Source organism: Heliangelus exortis, chromosome 27 (assembly GCF_036169615.1).
Source record: "Heliangelus exortis chromosome 27, bHelExo1.hap1, whole genome shotgun sequence".
Lineage (NCBI taxonomy): Eukaryota > Metazoa > Chordata > Aves > Apodiformes > Trochilidae > Heliangelus > Heliangelus exortis.
The window spans coordinates 951,673-970,933 of record NC_092448.1 but is presented as its reverse complement, the minus strand read 5'-3'; the positions used below and the strand labels follow the sequence as shown (position 1 = coordinate 970,933).

The window sequence follows — 19,261 nt, the reverse complement described above, 5'->3', positions numbered from 1 at the left end:
GGCCTCACCGGAGCTCTGAAGCGCCGCTCGGACCCCGACACGGGGCGGGGCGAGGAGGCGCCCGTTCCCCCCGTCAGGTGCCCGCCCCACCGAGGCTCCCGGCGGCTCCGCGTCCGGCGGTGGCGGCGGCAGCGCCCGTTCCCCCTCCCCTCCCTTCAGTGCCCACCCCACCGAGGCTCCCGGAGACACCGAGTCCCGGCGGAGGCTGCTGCAGCTGCGGCCAGCGTCCCCGCTGCCCCTCAGGGCCGCCCCCGCCGCCATCTTGCGCCGCCGCCCTCACCTGAGTAGCTCATGATGGCGGCACCGCCGCCCGCCGCCTCCAACTGTCACGGACGGTAACGCGGCGCGCAAGGCTCCGCCCCCTCGCTCTCATTGGCCGGCGGTCCCCCCGCGCCGGTGTCGGTCCACTTCCCGCCTCACCCTCCGCTCCCATTGGCTGCAGGGAGACGTCGCTCAACTCCACCGCAGGGAGAGCGCGGCGGCGGTTGGCTGGCGGAGGTGTCAATCGCAGCTCGACCACACCAGGAGGCGTGGCAACGGCGCTGGGCTGCTGATTGGCCGGGTGGAAAAGAGGAGGGTCGAAGCCTCCTCTTGTAATGGCCCTAGCTCCGCCCCCTCAGATCAGCCTTCCTATTGGCTACGATCGTGGGAATCCGCCCCCTCCGCGCCCCACCCCCCCAAGGGGCGTGGCCTCAGGCTGACCGCGTGACCTCAGGACACGAGGTCCCCCCGCGCCAGAGGAGCCCCAGAATCTGCCAAATTCCCCCCAGAATCTGCCAATTCCCCCCCCAACCGCCCAAATCCCCCAAAACTCTGTCCCCGTCCCCGTCCCCACCCCCTCCCTCGTGCCATGGGGCCGCCCAGAGACTCCGCTCTCCCCTGCCATCATTTCCAGAAGAATTTAATCCACCGTCCCCTAGTCCCGGGTACAAGAATCACCAGAATTTGCCCCAAAAAACAAAACAAAAAGTTGGAAAAAAAAAAAAAAAAAAAAAAAAAAAAAAAAAATTCTCTGTTAAAATCCCTTCCCGAAAATTAGGGAAGTTCTGGGGATTTTCCCAAATAAGACGAATATTTCTTATTTCTACACAATTCTAGAGGTTCAACAGGAAAAAAAAAAAAAAATGGGGAAAAAATCAGGAAAAAATGGGGAAGAAAATCAACACCGAAGCAAAAAGTGAACCTGGAGGGGGGGGATGGGCTGAGCCCAACCCTCCCACACCGCTGATCCCAGGGGATCCTGGGGAAAATTCCCAGGATCCGTTGGGAGCTTTGATTTCATTTTAATGAAGAGCGGGTGGCGTTTAGGTGTGAGAAAAAGGGATCTTGGGCAACATGCAAGCCCGGAACTGAAGGATTCCGGTATCTACAGCCGACTAAAACTAAAAAAAAAAAAAAAAAAAAAAAAAAGAACAACAAACAAAAAAACCTCGAATATACATCAACTCGTGGGGTCATGTACAAAATCCACAGCGTTTGCCCGGGCCCGTGGCTGCTTCCCCCCATTCCAGCCCAAATGGTAAAATTTCTTTGGGTTAAAAAACCACAAAAAAAAAAAAAAAAAAAGCGCCAGATTTGGGGGAAATGAAAGTCAAGGGAGGGAGGAAAAAAAAATTCCCCCCTCCCCCCTTTCCACACCTCCCCCTACTCCTGGAAACCGTTCCCTCCCCATCCCCCGAGGAGTCGGGTTGGGGGGGTCTGTGTAGTGCTTGTGGCCAGGACTTGGGGTCCCCCCCACCCTGGGACCCCCGTGGTTGAGGGGAGACCCCCCCAGAGCGACTGATCCCCCCTTTATCCAGAAAAATACAGAATTGTGAAGGTAGGAAAAAAGGAGGATGAAGACGGCGTCATCCGGGGGGGTGGGGGCAGCTCGGGGGTCCCGTTGGGTGGGTGGGGGGTGCGTGGGGGTTTTGGGGGGGTCTGGGCACCCCGTTACTGTGCCTCAGCCAGGGCAGTGGGGGGCTCGGGGGCAGGGGAGCTTCGCCCCCCCTTAAGGGATCTGCTTTGGAGAAATTCATTTCCAGGATGTGTCGTTGGAGGTGTCGGACCCACTCCTCCTGGATGGAAAGAGGACCTTGGAATTCCACCTCGCAGAACCTAAGGGAGAAAAGGGAAAAAGGTTGGGAAGGGGTGTGGGAGACCCTGGAATACATTTTCCTCATCCCTGGAACTGTCCAAGGTCACCTGGGATGGTGGGAAGTGTCCCCACCCACCCACGGTTGGAACTGGATGAGCTTGAAGGTTCCTTCAACCCACCCAATGGGTTCCGTGATCCCAAGAGATCCAGGATGGAGGATCCCATTCCCGAGGTGACCAACCTGCACTTGAGGGTGTAGATGTTCCCACAAACTTCACCAGGAGGTCTGGGGGGGCCGTGGGACAAGGAGGGCACTGTCGGACCCGGGGAGGCGGCTGCCGCGTCTCCTCCAGTTTCTGCTGGAATTCCCCTCCTTCCCCTTCCCGGTGCAGGGGGGGATCCAGGGTCTCGCTTGTCTCCGTTCAAACTCTGGGATAGGAGAAATGGAGAGGGGTTAAAAAGGGGGGGGGGAGGGGCAGCAGGAGGAGGAAATATTGGGGGTGGGGGAGGGGTTGAGCTAAAATTCCACAAAAAAGTTCTGGGAAGAGGGGAGAGAATGGGAGAGGGGAGAGGGTGGGAGGGAAGAAAGGTGGGAGAAAGGGGGTGGGAGGGAAAAAGGGGGTGGGAGGGAAAAAGGGGTGGGAGGGAAAAAGGGGGTGGAGGGAAAAAGGGGGTGGGAGGGAAAAAGGGGGTGGGAGAGGGAAAAGGGGGTGGGAGAGGAAAAGGGGGTGGGAGAGGGAAAAGGGGGTGGAGAGGGAAAAAGGGGGGAGGGAAAAAGGGGTGGGAGGGAAAAAGGGGGTGGGAGGGAAAAAGGGGGTGGGAGGGAAAAAGGGGTGGGAGGGAAAAAGGGGGTGGGAGAGGGAAAAGGGGGTGGGAGAGGGAAAAGGGGGTGGGAGAGGAAAAGGGGTGGAGAGGGAAAAAGGGTGGGAGGGAAAAAGGGTGGGAGGGAAAAAGGGGTGGGAGGGAAAAAGGGGGTGGGAGGTAAAAAGGGGGTGGGAGGGAAAAAGGGGGTGGGAGGGAAAAAGGGGGTGGGAGGGAAAAAGGGGGTGGGAGAAAAGGGGGTGGGAAATGGAAAAAGGGTGGGAAATGGAAAAAGGGTGGGAAATGGAAAAAGGGTGGGAAATGGAAAAAGGGTGGAGGGAAAACGGGGGTGGGAGAGGGAAGGAGGGTGGGAGAAAGAAGGAGAATGGGAGAGGGAAGAGGGGTGGAGGCAGGAGAGCTTCCCCTCTCCCTGTTTTTCTCCCCTCTCCGTTTTTCCCCCCTCCCCTGCTCACTGTTGATGTTGGATCGTTGATGTTCTTCCAGCTTTACCAAGGAGAGGGGGGAGGTGATCAGGGGCCGTTCCCACTTCCCCCATCCAGAACCTTCCCGACTTCTCCGTGACCCAAATCCCCTCCTCCCATCCCTTTGCTGAGGAGGGCGACAGCCCCGGAACCACTCTGAATGCCGAGGGGGATCCGTCGGGTTCCTTCGTGATGATCCCGCGGGTGGAAGAGTTCCGGAATTTCTTGTTGAAGGGTCTTCCCCTTGGATGTAACTCCTGTAGGCTCCCTGCTTTTTGGGGTCGGTGTCGGATCCACTCGCTGAGGGTCTCGATGGGGGAACCGTTCACACACCACTCGGTGACCCCGAACTGGCGCAGGTGGGCGCGGGCGTGGCTGGCCAGGGCCTTGCGGTTCTCAAAGTAGAGACCACAGAGCTCACAGCAAGCTTCAGAGGCTGGGGGAGAGGGAGAGGGCTGGGTGGGGGGGGAGAGGGAGAGGGGTGGGTTGGGGGTGGAGGGGAGGGGAAAGGGAGGGAGGGGGGAGGGTGGGAGGAGAAAGAAGTGAGGAGAGAGGGAAGGTGGGAGAAGGAAGATGGGTGGAGAAGGAAAGTGTGGGGGGGAGGGAAGGGTGGGAGGAAGAGAGGGGGGAAGGAGGAGGGAGGGGGGAGGGAGGGGAGAGGGAGGGGAGAGGGAGGGAGAGGGAGGGGAGAGGGAGGGGAGAGGGAGGGAGAGGGAGGGGAGAGGAGGGGAGAGGGAGGGGAGAGGGAGGGTGGGAGAAAGAAGGGAGAGGGAAGAAGGAAGGGAGTGAACGAGAAAGAGAGGGAAGGAAGGTGGAGAAGGAAGGAGTGGAGGGGGACGGGTGGGAGAGAGAGGGGAGAGCTGGGAGAAGAAAGAAGGGAGGGAGAGAGGGGAAGAGGAAGGGGAGAGGGAAGGAAGGTGGAGAAGAAGATGAGTGGGAGAGGGAAGGGTGCGAGAGAGGGGGGAGAGGTGGAAGAAGAAAGAAGAGAGGAGAGAGGGAAGGAAGAAAAGAGAGAGGGAAGGTGGGAGAAGGAAGATGGGTGGGAGAGGGAAAGTGGGGGGGGGAGGGGAGAGAGGGGGGAGAGGGGGAGAGGGGGAGAGGGGGGAGAGGGGGAGAGGGGGAGAGGGGGGAGAGGGGGGAGAGGGGGGAGGAGAGGGGGGGAGAGGGGGGGGAGAGGGGGGGAGAGGGGGGGAGAGGGGGGGATGAGGGGGGGAGAGGGGGGGGAGAGGGGGGGAGAGGGGGGAGAGGGGGGGAGAGGGGGGGGAGAGGGGGGGAGAGGGGGGGGGAGAGGGGGGGAGAGGGGGGGGAGAGGGAGGGGAGAGGGAGGGGAGAGGGAGGGGAGAGGGAGGGGAGAGGGAGGGGAGAGGGAGGGGAGAGGGAGGGTGGGAGAAAGAAGGGGAGAGGGAAGAAGGAAGGGAGTGAACGAGAAAGAGAGGGAAGGAAGGTGGGAGAAGGAAGGAGTGGAGGGGGGGACGGGTGGGAGAGAGAGGGGAGAGCTGGGAGAAGAAAGAAGGGAGGGAGAGAGGGGAAGAGGAAGGGGAGAGGGAAGGAAGGTGGGAGAAGGAAGATGAGTGGGAGAGGAAGGGTGCGAGAGAGGGGGGAGAGGTGGAAGAAGAAAGAAGAGAGGAGAGAGGGAAGGAAGAAAAGAGAGAGGGAAGGTGGGAGAAGGAAGATGGGTGGGAGAGGGAAAGTGGGGGGGGGAGGGAGAGAGGGGGGGGGAGAGGGGGGAGAGGGGGGGAGAGGGGGGGAGAGGGGGGGGAGAGGGGGGGAGAGGGGGGAGAGGGGGGGAGAGGGGGGGAGAGGGGGGGAGAGGGGGGGGAGAGGGGGGGAGAGGGGGGGGAGAGGGGGGGGAGAGGGGGGGATGAGGGGGGGAGAGGGGGGGGAGAGGGGGGGGAGCAGGGGGGAGACGGGGGGGGCAAAGGTTCATGTAAAAAGGGAGGAATAAAGAGAAGTGCAAAAAAAAAATCAAGAAGAAAAGAAAGAACTCGAAAAGGCAAAGAAGAAAAGAATTAACCAGGAAAAAGAATAAGGGCAAAATGAAAACAAGAAAAAGAGGAGGGGGAGAGGGGGGGGGGAGGAAAGGAAGGTGAGAGAAGGAAGATGGGTGGGAGAGGGAAGAGAGTGGGGACGTGCAGGGAAGTGGGAGAAGGAAGGACCCCCCCAGGAGAAGCTTCCCCACCCCCAAATTCCGCTCCCTTCTCCTGGAGCTCTGCACCCCTCCAAGCTCAGCTCCCTGCTGGCTTTGAGGGTTTCCCCAACTCACCCCACTCCCCCTGTCCCCCTCCCCACTCACAGCTGTGGGTGGGTTTCTCGTGCAGGGCCTTGGATTTGAAGGGCAGCTCCGTTTGGATGTAGGATTTGTGCTTCACCTCCCCGTGGTGGGATCCCAACCGATCCTCCGGCAGCGGTCGCTTGGTGGCCAAGGGGGCCAAGAACCCCCTTGGGTTTTCCCAGCCAGGGGGGAGAGGGAAAGCTCCCGACCCAAAGTGGTACCACCAGGGTTGGGTTTCCCTGACCTCCCCCCTAAAGGAGCCAAGGTCATTCCCTGGAGGAGTTTTCCAGGGGTTTTTAGCTCCGTCCCATCTTCCCCAATGTTTTGGGATGGGGTTCGATCCCGGTGGGATGAGGCTCTTTTTTTGATGATGCAGGGTTTGGATTTTTTCTTGAGGATCTCTCGGAGGGTATCGATGGGGGATCCATTCACTGACCACTCGGTGACTCCCATCTGCCTCAGGTGGGATCTGGCGTGGCTGGAAAGCCCCTTCCTGTTCTCAAAATATTCCCCACAGAACTCACACCGGATGTCCCGAACCGGGTCGGCTCGGGAAGCTGCAGGGAGGGATGGAAGGGTCAGGGTTGGAAAAAGGAACCACCCCCAACCCTTCTTCCCCCTCTCCCTCCCACCCCCTCCTTCCCCCTCTCCCACCCCCTCTTCCCCCTCTCCCACCCCTCTTCCCCTCTCCCACCCTTCTTCCCCCTCTCCCACCCTTCCTTCCCCTCTCCCACCCCTCTTCCTCTCTTCCCCCTCTCCCACCCTTCTTCCTTTTCCCACCTTCCTTCCCTCTCTCCCCACCCTCTCACTCTCCCTCCCCCTTTCTCCACCCCTTCCCTCTCCCACCACCAAGAGCAGAACCCTCAGGCCCTCCCGGAACCCCAAGGATCTGGTGGAAAGGGCAGAGTTGGGACTTACAGAGGTTGAGGGGTGACATCTCCTCCCGTGGGACCAAGCTGGGTCAGAGGGGTGAGGTTCTCCATGGAGTCCTCCTGACATCATCTCCCGTTTGATTTCTACCCTCAGGTGATCTTGTTTGAGTTTCTTCTGCAAGGAGGGAGGAGAAAGGCCTGGAAACATCTTCCGGGCAGTGGGAGGTGGGGACGAGGTAGGAGATTGCCCCAGGGGGCTTCCAGCTTGCTGGACCTTCTTGGGAAGAGTTGAGATGTGAAGTTCTCCAGGACCTCTGGCTTCCAAGGATCCCATGGCACCCAAAAGACTCTTGGCCATGGTTTTTGGGCCGGGAAGGGATGGATTGGCTGTTCCACCACCGCTGCTCCGGGGTTGGGTTCTTCTTTTGAGGATCTCTCGGAGGGTATCGATGGGGGAGCCGTTCACGTACCACTCGGTGACTCCCATCTGCCTCAGGTGGGATCTGGCGTGGCTGGAAAGCCCCTTCCTGTTCTCAAAATATTCCCCACAGAACTCACACCGGATGTCCCGCACCGGCTCCGACCCCGAGGCTGAGGGGAGAGGAGAGAGGAGGAGAAGGGAACCCCCGGCTCATTTCAGGGACCTCTGGGAAGGACCTTGGAGAGCATTCAGGACCTGGAACACCATACAGGACCTTTGGGATCATCCAGATCCAACCCCCCTGCCCAAACCTCCCACTGGATCAGGGACTCACTAAAAAAACGAGCACAACCAGTGCTGGTTGAACGGGGGTGGCCATTCCTGTCTCTGGGATTAACTTCCTTTTCCCTCTTCACTTCACTTTCCCTTTCCCTCTCTTCACTTTCCCTTTCCCTCTCTTCACTTTCCCACAATATTTTCCCAGAACTCAGCATGTTCCAGGGGATGCGAGGTTTCTCGGGCAATATGCGTTATGGAGGAGGAATGATGAAACAAAGAATGAGGAGAAAACTGGAAAATGTGGGATTCGGATTTTAAAGTAAGTACCTGGGCTGTGTCCTGCTCGGTTGGGATAGAGGTTTGTTTCCCAACAGACCCACGTTTCCTGCTCCAAAATCCACTCTGGAAATGACAATGGATAATTCTGCATCTCACTGCCTTTGTAGCACGTTACCTCCTGTCTCAGTTGCACAGCAGTGCTGAGACAAGTCCTAAAACCTTTTTTTCAAAACCTTTTTTTTTTTTTTTCTGTGGTCCACCACAGCATAATTCCCCATATTCCAGGATGGAGGAGTGGTGGATTTTGTGTCCTTCCTGATCCCCTCTGCCTCTCAGAGACTTAACAACAGTTAAGTCTCTAACTTAGTAAAGTTAGAGTAAGCCTCTAGTAAGACTCTAACTCACTAAAAGTGAGTAAGACTCCAAGTCACTAAAAGATGAGTACAATCAGTGCTGGTTGAACGGGGGTGGCCACTCTGTCTCTGGGCTTAACTTTTCCTCTCCTCTCACAGCCCCAGAAAAAGAAACTCAGAAAAGATTCCAGTGGGAAGAAAGGAAACAACAAAACAGCTCTGAGGAACCCGACAGCAAAGCAGCCAAAACAGACGGCTCTGACAACTCCGACTCCGACAACGGTGAGAAAGGGAAAGGGATGGAGCCACCAGCTCCTGGGGTTTGGCAGAGCCTCCTGTTTAGAGTCAGAATTTTCAGGCTTGGAGGGACCTTGAGGATCATCCAGGTCCAACCCCCCTGCCCACACCTCCCACTGGATCAGGTTCCCCACCCGACATGGCCTTGAAGACCTCCAAGGACCTTCTCACCACCCTCATGGGGGAGAATTTCTTCCCAACTTCCAGTCCAAATCTCCCTCTGGTTTGAACAGAGAATCACAGAATTTCAGGGTTGGAAAGGACCTTGAGGATCATCCAGGTCCAACCCAACTGCCATGGGCACCCCCACTGGATCAGGTTCCCCACCCAACGTGGCCTTGGAGACCTCCAAGGATGATCCTTCCACCACCTCTCTGGGGAACCTTCCAGGGTCTCCCCACCCTCCTGGTGGAGAACTTCTTCCCAACTTCCAATCTCAATCTCCCCTCCTCCAGTTTGAATCCATCCCCCTGTGTCCTATCACTACTGACATCCCAAGAAGTCCCTCCCCACTTTTCTTGGAGCCCCTTCAGATCCTGGAAGGCCACAAGAAGGTCCCCTCAGAGCCTTCTCCTCTCCAGGCTGAAAAACTCCAACTCTCTCAGTGTCTCCATAGCAGAGGTTCTCCAGAACCTTCAAACTGGAGCAGGAAAACTCCAGGAGACTCCAGCCCAGCCCCTCCCCACGGGTTCTGCCACCCCTGAGCTTTGCAGCTTGAGCAAAGTGAGATGGCCACCAAGATGGAGCCCTTTGGTAGCCCTACAGCTCCAAGAAACCTGGGAGGGCTGAGAAAGCCTCAGCCAGGGGGATTTTTTTCAGCTTTTCCTCCTCTGAGAGATGTCCCCATCCCCTCATCACCTCTACGTCCCTTTGCTGTCCCCTCCCCAGCAGCTCCTTCTTCACCTGAGGATCCCAGATCTGGACTCAGTTCTCCAGATGGGAGAAAATGGGATATGAGGAGAGGAGGAGAGTTCCAGATGGAGGATGAGACCCCTTTTTGGCCACCAGGACTCCAAAATCCTTCTCGTCAGAGATGCCCTCATGAGGTTCCTCTCTGTCCAGGTCCCACTGGGTGCCAGTCACCTCTCCCAGACTGATGTCACCTCAGCCAGGTGAGAAATGAGACCAAACCCACCACTGACCCTTGGAGGGACACACACACACACTGCTGACCACCACCTCAACCCTTCTCCCTTGATGAAGGACTTCCAGGAATTCCTCCCCTCTTTTCCTGAGTGGAAAAACACCATGGAAAAAGAAAAAGAAACCCAAATGAAACCAAACTCACTCAAATTGAGGGGTCCCTCCTCATCCGGCCACTGCGTTTTCGGGGAGCTCTGCAAGGGGCTGAGTGAGAGCTTGGAGCTTTTCTCCTCAGGGTTTTTGGGAGTTGGAGAACCCGAAAGAGCAGAGGGAACCTTCTTGAGGATGGGAGAACCGGGTTGGGAGAGGTTTTTGGAGAAGCCCGGGGGGGATTTGATGGCTTTGTTGACAGAAGGAGCATCCAAGGATCGTTCAGAAGCTTTGGCCATGGGGAGGAGCGGCGGGCGAGGGGTGGAGGTGGGATCTTTGGGGGCTTTTTTGCTGAGGGACGGAGGGGATAAGGGGTGCCCCTCGTTTTTCCCAGGTTTTTGCTTCATCAGTTCGTAGAGGAGGTCGATGGGAGCCCCACTGCTCTCTGACTCAGCCACCCCGAGCTGTCTGAGGTGGGAACGAGCGTGGCTGGAGAGCCCTTTCCGGGTTTCGAAGCAGGCGCCGCAGACCTCGCAGGTGGTGAGGTTCTGGGCTGGAAAAAAAAAAGGAAAAGGAAGGGGGGGGAAAGGGAGAATCCGAAAGGGAAAAATCAGGGATGAGAAGTTCCATCATCAACCAAAAGAATCAGCTTAAAAAAGAAACAAAATTCACCCCCCCCCACCCCGCCCCGGAGAAGATTCAGCATTTTGGAAAAGCCAGAAAGTTTTGGGTTCCATCCAAAGGTTCAAGGAAAGGATTTTCCATTCCCTGCTCTCATGGGATCATCAAATCCCACCCCTGATGTGCACTGAAGTGGATTCAGTGTGCACCTGCAGCCCAAAAACCCAAAGGGATCCTGAGAAGGTCCACGGAAGGGGATTGTCCCCCTCTGCTCTGCTCTCCTGAGACCCCACCTGGAGGTCTGAGTCCAGTTCTGGGGTCCCTGTTCCCAAAAAGCCATGGATATGGTGGAATGTGGCCAGGAAAGGGTCAGGAGGATGATCAGAGGGATGGAGAACCTCTCCTGTGAGGACAGAGTTGGGGTTCTTCAGGCTGGAGAGGAGAAGGCTCTGAGGGGACCTCAGATGTCAGGGCAGTTGGGTCCCTTCCAACCCTGAAAATCCAGGGATTCTCTAAAAATCAGGACACGGGGGGGGGATGATCCTCATGAAAATCCAATGGTTTTATAAAAATCAGGACACAGTGGGGACAATCCTCAGGAAAATCCAATGGTTTTATAAAAATCAGGACACAGTGTGGTTTCTCCACCCTGAGGTGGATCTTTCACCCCCGTCCCACCCTGGGCTTGGGTGTTTGGGGGTGGGATTTGGGGTCTTCCTCCTCTTCCCATGATTTTCCTCCAAAGAGGGAGCTCAGAGTGAGCACTCAGAACAATTAAATTATTAATGAGGAGAGGAGGGATTGATTGAGGTGTTTTGAGGAGCACCCCTCACCCCCTTCCCCTTAATTAAGAGGATTAATTAAACAAAAAGAACCCAAAATCCTCCTGGAAGGGTTTAACAAACCTTGGTAGCAAAAAACCTCAGAAGTTGGTTGTGGGAAAGGAGGAAAATTGGAATAAATCACTCACCCTTGGGGTCCTGAGGTTCTGCTTTGCTCCCGGGGGGCTCGGGTGACATTTTGGTCCCTATCCTGGAGGGGGGGGGATCCATCTGTCCAGCTGGAACACTTTTTTTGGGGAGAGGAGGTGACCCCACCTCCATGGCCACCAATTCTTCCTCTTCAGGAGCCAGGACTGCCAAGAGAAGGAGGTTATTAGCCCCCCCCTTGAAGTGAGACCCCAAAGGGGGTGAGGGTGGTGGCTCTGTCACCCCAAGAGGGGGTGGGGAGTGTGTGACAGGGGGAAGGGGTTACAAGGGGACAAAGTGCTGGGGGAGGGGGGGTTTGGGGACAGCAGTGACACTTTCCTGCTGAAGGAGGGGTCCCTGGGGAAAGGGTGGTGGCAGATTTTGGAGGAGGGGACACGGGGACACACACACAGAGGTGGCATCTCCGTGGTGACAAGGACACGAAGGTGGCATCTGGGATGGAAGGATGGATGGATGGTGGGGGATTCCCTTGTGGGGGGGGGGACACAGTGACAATTCCCTCCTGGGCCCAGTGCCACCTCCCTGCCGGGGGTCTCTGCTCCCCCCCCCCGCCCCCAACACCCACCCGGGATTGTGCCCCTCACCCACGGGTGGGAAACGGGGAGGAAAAGGACCCCCCCCACCATACACCCCCCCCCTCCAGACCCCCCCAGCGCTGACCGGAACCGAACGCGACCCAAAAGAAGCGGCCCGGGGGTCCCCAGGAGGGACAAAGCCACAGAGGGGGATGGACAAAGGAGGGCGGCGGCTCCGAGACAGCGGCCTCGTCCGGGCCTTCCCCCCCATCCCCATCGGTAACGGACACGGAACCAGCGCTGGGTTGGGCCGCTGGTTCCGACGGGAGAAAGGAAAAATGGGGGGGGGGGTGGAGGGAAAGAAAATGGAGGGGGGGGGGAGCGGGCGGCGTGGGGGGGGGGGGGGGTCGGGGCGGGGGCCTTGGGTGGGCCCGTGGGGTTGTGAACGGGGTGGGGGTCGGGAGGAAAGGTCTCACCCGGCTCGGGCGGTGCCTCGGGCTCGGGTTCACCGTCCCCACCCCGGTCCCGCTCTCGGGGTCGCGGCGCCGTCGCCGCTTTTGTCACTTTGGGCTGCGAGGAGGTGGAGGCCGCCATCTTGGCTCCGGCACATGCGGAGCGACCGCCAGGGGAAGGGGAAGAGCGCCGAGAATCCGAACCGGGCCCGCCAGGACAGGGGGTGGAGCGCCGAGCGAGGGGCCGGAACGATGAGAGGAGGGGGAGGAAGGGAGAAGGGGGGGGGGGAAGGACGACAGCGCCCGAACCCGCGGAACCCCCTGAGGGGGTGAGGCCCCAGTACCGGGGAAGGCCTCGGGGAAAGGCCCCATCGGGCCTAACCAGGCCTAACCGGGGGTAACCAGGGCTAACCAGGCCCTAACCAGCCCAACCAGGCCTAACTAAGGCTAACCAGGCCTAACTGGCCCAACAAGGGCTAACCAGGCCCTAACCAGCCCAGCTGGGCTCAGTCGGGCCTAACCAGGACTAACCATGCCCAGCAAGGCCTAAGTGGGAATAACCAGACCTAACTGGACCTACCCGGGACTAACCAGGCCTAACTGGACCCAGCCAGGCCAAACCGGGCCCAGTGGGGCCTAAATGAGCCTAACTGGGTCTAACTGGGACTAACCAGCTGCAACCAGGCCCAACCAGGAATAACTGGACACAACCGGGCCCAACCAGGAATAACTGGGCCCAGTGGGGTTAATGCACCCTGGGCCCCTCCCAGGACCCCCAACCCCTCCATGGTTCCCCTCAGAGCTCCGGGGGGGACGGGGCCACCCCAAGGCCTTCACCCCCACCCCCCCTGGAGGGGATTCACCTGCAAAGCCCTGCAATAAAAACACCAAAAAAAAGAAGAAATTTGGTGTCCAGAGGAGGTCAGGGGGGTAACCACCTCCTCCCCAAAACAGGGGTGGGGAGGGGATGCAAAGGGATGAAGGCGGCCTGGAATGGGGTGGGAATTTGGGTTGGTTTTTTTTCAGGAATTTATCCCCCAAATGTCAAAAGGGTTGGAGCCACAAAGAGCTGAGGCAATGAGGGGGCCTCTGGGCAAATCAGGACCTAAAATCCACCCAAATCAGGATACAGCACCCAAATCAGGACCTAAAATCCACCCAAATCAGGATACAGCACCCAAATCAGGAACCAAAATCCACCCAAATCAGGATCCATCCATGTGGAGCTTTCTGTTCTCCACCTGTCCTGGCAAGAGGGATCTGGGGGTTTGGGTTGATGAGTGTCCTCGTGGCCACAAGACCCAAAGAAAAGACACCAAAAGATTGGGATCTGATGGTTTCAGATTTTGAAGCTGTTCCAAACCCCCCTGGGATGGGAAGAGCCACAGGAATCCCCACAGCCAGGATGGAAGTTGAGAGCGGACAAATCCAGAAAGATCCAACCGAGCTCCCCAGCAGAGCAGGGACATCTCCAACCCTTCCCAAACCCCTTCCTGATTTCCCTTCTTTTTTTTGTGTTCCACCTCTGGAGCTTCACCCCATGAGGGTGGAGATGCTCAAACCTCAAGGTGCTTCCCAAGGGCTCTTCCATGAGCTCCTCACACTCATGGGATCCAGATCCCAGAGCCCAATGCTCTGTTTCCTTCTTCAGAAACCCCCCCAAAAAAACCTCTTTGGAGACCCCCAAACAAAGCACCCCCCAAAAAAGGGGGATTTGAGGATTTCTGCCCCCACAGGAGGTTTCGGTTGAGGATCTTCCAATGTTCTGAGCTCTTAACAGCCCAAGGGGTGTTTTGCAACTCTGGTGGGGACTTCCTGACAGTTTCCATGTTTGGAAGTGGAAAGGAAGGAAGCAGGAAGTGGTTTGGAGATCTGCAGCTGCTGAGCTGAGATATTGGTCTGGGCCACCAACAGCCACGGAGCCAAAATAACTACAAAAAACCCCCCAAAAAACAAACAAAAACCCCAAAAACCCTCCTCCCAGTGAGGTTTGGGAATCATCCAGGTTGGAGAGGACCTCAGAGATGATCAGATCCAACCCCTGATGTGCACTGAAGTGGATTTAGTGTGCGCCCAAAATCCCAAAGGGATCCTGAGCTGGGTCAGAAGGTCCATGGAGGGGATTGTCCCCCTCTGCTCTGCTCTCCTGAGACCCCACCTGGAGCGCTGAGTCCAGTTCTTCCAACCCTGAAAATCCCAGGATTCTCTGATTCATCATTTCAGGATTGGAAGTAAAAGATTTGGGGGTGGGATTTCAACCCAAAAAGCCCCCCCCTGGGTTGATCTCTCTACCCGAGATCTGTTACACAAAGGTTGCCAGGGGTTTGGGTTTGTTTGGTTTTTTTTTTCAGCTTATGGTAAATTTAATTTTAGTAAATGCAGAATTTACCCCTTTTCTTGAAATTGTGCCCCAAAGACACAACTCAAGATAACACCGAAGTTCCAATTCCAGAGGCCTCCTGCAGGTGAGGTTTTCCCTCCTCTCATCCCACATCTCCTTCCCTCAGCTTCCTCCTGCTTTACCCCAATGCTGGAGCAAGGAATTCAACTCAGAATTCAACTCTGTTTTTTCTTTGGTTTTTTTTTTTTTTTGGTTTTTTTTTGGTTTTTTTTTTTTAACCCAGACAGACAATTCCTGACCTGATTCTTCCCACTTAACATTTGGAAAGGAGCCCAGTGAGGAGCAGGAGACCCTCCCAGCCCTGGGTCAACATCACAGCCTGAAAAAACTTGGAAGTGAGGCTGCCCAAACTGATAAGCAAGATCGTGTTTCAAGACATGACCCATTTTTTTTTTTCCTTCCTAAAAAAACCCCTGGGGAAGTTTAACATTGGATCTGCTTCACCGAGAGAGGAGTTGTTGCACTCTTTCCTCTCCAAGATACCTTCCACCCTTCTTAAATACAAAATATTTTGGTTTTAAACTGGGCACGGATCACTGATGGCTTCTGCCAGGGAATTTTGAGCACTGGGAAAGCTCAGAATTGCTGAGCATCCAGCTGCTGGCAGCAGAAACCCAACTGAGTCCTCCAGAATGCTTCCAGCTGGCATCAAGCACACCCCTGGGCTGGTGGTTATTTATTTCTCAGTGCCAAGAAAGAAGAGTTTGGGTTTGCTCCTATGTTAATTTGGGTTCTTTAGGCTCAAAACTCATTCCAGAGAGTGGCCCAGAGCCATCTGGTGAGTTGGGATTCTGGATTGGAGTTCAAAGACACAGAACCTCGTGTCCAACAGAGGGTTAAGGCTGAGCAGAAGCAAAGGGGAAGTTGCTTGAAGGACTTGGGAGACCAGGAGTCAGAACCTCATTGGTTTTCAGTCTTTGCAAGAGGTTTTTTGGGCAAACTCACTTTTCTTTTTTTTTTTTTTTTTGAAACCTGGAAGCTGCTTGGAATGGGCTCTGCTCTGACTCTCCCGTGAAGAATTTGGAATTCTGCCAAGGAGTGAACACAGATCCCAAGAGCAAATTCCTGCCAGAACCAGCAGTGCCAGCAGGAAAGGTCCCAGCCACCACACTCCACCTTCCCTCCAGCCACCCTCTGCCTCATCAGCTCCAAACCTTTGGGGGTTTCCCTGATGGAAACCCCATTCCTAAAGACACCCAAATAACCAAAGCAGGGTGGGACGTGGCCCCTCCATCCACCCCTCCAAAGACCACTCTGCCTCAGCTCTTTTCTCCATCCCATCTGCCCTAAAGGAGCCTCAGATGTCCTGAAACAAAGAGCACCAACGATGGCCAACTCAACCCAAGGTCAACGCAACTCAACCCAAGGTCAACGCAACTCAACCCAAGGTCAACGCAACGCTTTGGGGGGTGATCCCAGGGGTTGGTTGGGAGACACTCACCATCTCTGTAGGGCTGCAGGGATTCATCTCCCCAGGATGGGGGGAATGGGGACAGAGGAGACCGCGGGACACCGCACTCGGCCACGGGGGTGAGGGTCTTGTGGGATGAGGGTTCCACTCCCATGGCTGCCTGCAGCATCGGGTGCTCTGCTGAGTTGGCCAAGAGCTCTTTGAGGATGTTGATGGGTGAGATGGTGAGTTCCCAGTTGGTGATGCCAAAGTCTCTCAGGTGGGCTCGGGCATGGCTGGAGAGCCCCGCCCGGGTGTCGAAACCGGCCCCGCAGAACTCGCATCGCATTAGGCTGAAAGTACTGGGGTCAAAGTTGGCAACTGCAGAGAAAAAGGAGGAGGAGGAGGTCAACAGCAACACCAAACCCCTGGCATCGTGGGGTGGGGTGTGGGGGGGAACCCCCGTGGTTGCCCACGGAGTCCCATACGTACCCAACACTCCTGGGGAGGAGCAAACCCCCCCCTGGATTAAAAGAAAGGAAGAGAAAGCACGGTGGAATTGAATACATACTACCTTTTTTCTTCTTCTTTTGGAAGGAAAACTTTTGCTCAATGGCTTTCACTTCTTCTGCTGAGATGAAGTGACGGACGTTGTAGCTCACCCCAACCCTATTGAGGTGGCCCCGTACGTGGTTCGCCAGCCCGATCCCGTTGTGAAACCTGTCTGGGCAATAGGGACATTTCCTCTCCTCGTTCTTCAGCATGGGTGAGTCGGAGTCCAAGAGGTCATCGAGCTCCAGAGGAGAATCCAATAGGAGCATATCCAAAGGAAGGGGTTCTTCCATCAGGAATTCCCGGGAAGGGAACATCGATTTCTTCTTCGACGCCTTTGCCCGGGGCCGTTTGGTTGCCCTGGGGTGGGGGTTCAGCTCATCCAGAAGAACGATGGGAACCATCTTCCTCAACTGCTGCTGCTGCTCCTCTGAGGCTATCGAAGAGTCCGTGGCCTTCAAGGTGTCTCTGAACATCCTCTTGAGGTCCAAGGCAGCTTGAGGAACCCTGACCCCTCTGCTCTCGCTCAAATCTGTTTCTGCGCTTCCAGAGATCTCCTCTTCCACGTTCCCGATGTCTCCGGCCAACATCCACTTGTGCCTCAGCTCCTCCAACCCCATCGGGTGCCCCCTGAGACCATCACCTTCTCCTCCTTCAAGGTGCTGAGCTGCTGCTTTTTTTTTCAGCTGCTGCAGAGCAAACTGGGAATAAGCTTTAGAAGAGGGGAAACCTGCCAGCCCCAGGGTTTTATGGGGGGCAGCAGAGGAAGCTCCTTTCCTGGCATGGAACCCCGATGCCTGGTAGTCCTTTTTACTGGCCCCGTTGCTCTTCTCCAGCCTCTGGTGGCCCAGGGCAAACCCATGGACCTCTTCGTAACGTGTTGTGCCCTCCCTGTGAGGGGGAGGGAAGAACGTTTCTGCTTTGCCAAAATAATCCAATACTGCAAACCTGCCAGGCCTGGATGGGCTGTAGGCATCTCGGCTGGTTCCTGGTTGGTTGGGATCGTCCTCATACACCTCCACGTCCCAGGAAAAGTGGGAATGGGCGTATTTCATGTGCTCCCTGAGGATGTTCTCGTTGGGGGCTGGGAAGCTGCAGAGCACGCAGGTGCTGAGCCCTTTGCTGCTGCTGCTGCCATGAGGTGGAAGCTCCAGCTGAAGGGCCACGTGGTCATTTGGTTTGTAGGGTTTGTAGATGCCATGCCCGGGGCCCTCCCGTATTTCTCCGGCGCTTCTGAAGAGATTGAGATTCTTTGCTCCTTGGTCCTTCCTCTCCTTGACGTGCATCTTGGCGTGCTGGACGAAAATCTTGGAGGAGTTTGTGCCAAAGATACATTTGGGGCACTGCAACCGAGCTTCCCGACCTTCGTCAGGAAACTCGTTGAGTTTTTGGATCTCCTCGATGATTTTTTCCCGGGATTCTTGGTGGAGCCTTTTGTGCTGCTCCAACGAGGCAGGGTCTCCGAAAGCCCACCCGCACTCGTTGCAGCAGAACTGACACTGCCCTCCCAAAGTGTCTCTGTCTTGGTCCCTCCCTGGTCCACGGTTATGCTGGAGCATGTGATCCATCAGATGCTCCTTCTTCTTGAAGTAAATGCTGCACTCGATGCAGGTGTACACTGCAGGGTCTTCTTCTGACCCCAGTTCCTCCTTCCCCTGCTCCTCCAACAAAACACTGCACACATAGGGCCTCATCTCCACCTCGTAGGAGCTGCAGGGAGAAGGTTCCAGAGACATCACTGGGATCCGTTCCACCGAATCCTCGGCGTTGACCGTCCAGGACTGTTTGCCAACGGCAACGTCTCCACCCAGATCTGGCTTCTGGATTGTCCACTCCGTCGTGCTGATGTCACCCACTTCCGAATCCAACACCTTCCTGTGGGGCAAAGGACTCTCCAGGGATTTGGATTTGCTGAGGAGAGGGTTGAGGGTTTTTCTGAACATGGGAGTCAGCAGAGGGGGAGGAGGAGGCACTTCACGCACGGTTTGTGCCCGGAAGGGCAAATTGGTTGCTACATCTGTTGGTTTGCTGATGTCTTTGTGCTGAGGACTTGGACTTTTGGTGGCTCTACAAAGCCAATCCACCCTCTGGATTCCCCTCTTGCTTTTTTCTAAGTGCTCTTTGCTGAGGCCTTCGAGTTGCTTTGGTTCATTTGGAAGATATTTCTCTTCCCCTTCACCGACCACTACCCTGGAGCAAGGGTTGGGCTTCTCCGCTGCTGCTTTGCCACCATCCAGGACCTCGGAATCACTCTCGGGATCCACCTGACCCGGATCTCCAACCCGGGGCTCTCCAGTAAACGCTGCCTCCTTCCCACACTTTGAGTCCTTCGAGCCCAAGAGTTTCTCTAAAGTGCTTTCATCTCTTCCATCACCCACTTCCATCTCCAAGCTGGAGGTGTCCCAGGTCAAGCTTCCAGACAAGGTCACGTTTAGGGAGCTCCTGGCATCCGTTCTGTACAAAACCTTCTTCAATTCCAAACGTTCTTCCTTGGAGGGGCTGAAAAATTTCAGTTTTGGGAGTTAAATCGGAGTAGGAACCCTTCCTGTTTACACTGGGGTTGCCCCCAAACCAGAGTGGCTCTGAGTGGGGTTAGCCCCACCACCACCTCCAGTTTAAACTGGGAAGGAACTGGTGGGTGCTGGAGGATGGTTGGCAGAGACTAAAATAAACCCCTTAAAACATTCCAGGCTGAGCCAATGTCCCCAGTGCCCCCAGCAGGGACAAGGACCCCTGAATGTACCTTTTCCAGGGTGCTCCGAGCTCTTTGGGACACCCCTTAGCACCTTGGGGACACCTAAGGGGAACTGGGATTGTCCCAAGGGGAACCAGGAGAGGTACTGGGATGGCTCCAAGGGAAACTGGGATGCTCTCAGGGTAATTTTGGGTGAGAAAAGGACCCCATGAGATGAATGAGAGGATCCACCACTGCTCTGCAGCCATTGGACTCTGCTCCTTGGCTCCAGAGGGACCCT

The 19,261-nt window shown here is 56.4% G+C and overlaps 1 protein-coding gene across 1 annotated transcript in view; it reads right to left on the bottom strand.

Annotated features, from left to right (window-relative positions):
- The window catches only part of WIZ (WIZ zinc finger), a 31,043-nt gene that overhangs the window by 966 nt on the left and 10,816 nt on the right, over positions 1-19,261 (bottom strand). Inside the window, 12 exon segments of the mRNA XM_071727412.1 lie at positions 3,352-3,424; positions 3,427-3,569; positions 3,572-3,796; positions 5,654-5,809; positions 5,812-6,189; positions 6,551-6,583; positions 6,586-7,095; positions 7,532-7,606; positions 9,422-9,919; positions 10,958-11,122; positions 15,786-16,115; positions 16,309-18,785. Of these exon segments, the coding sequence (XP_071583513.1) occupies positions 3,352-3,424; positions 3,427-3,569; positions 3,572-3,796; positions 5,654-5,809; positions 5,812-6,189; positions 6,551-6,583; positions 6,586-7,095; positions 7,532-7,606; positions 9,422-9,919; positions 10,958-11,122; positions 15,786-16,115; positions 16,309-18,785 (5,063 nt within the window).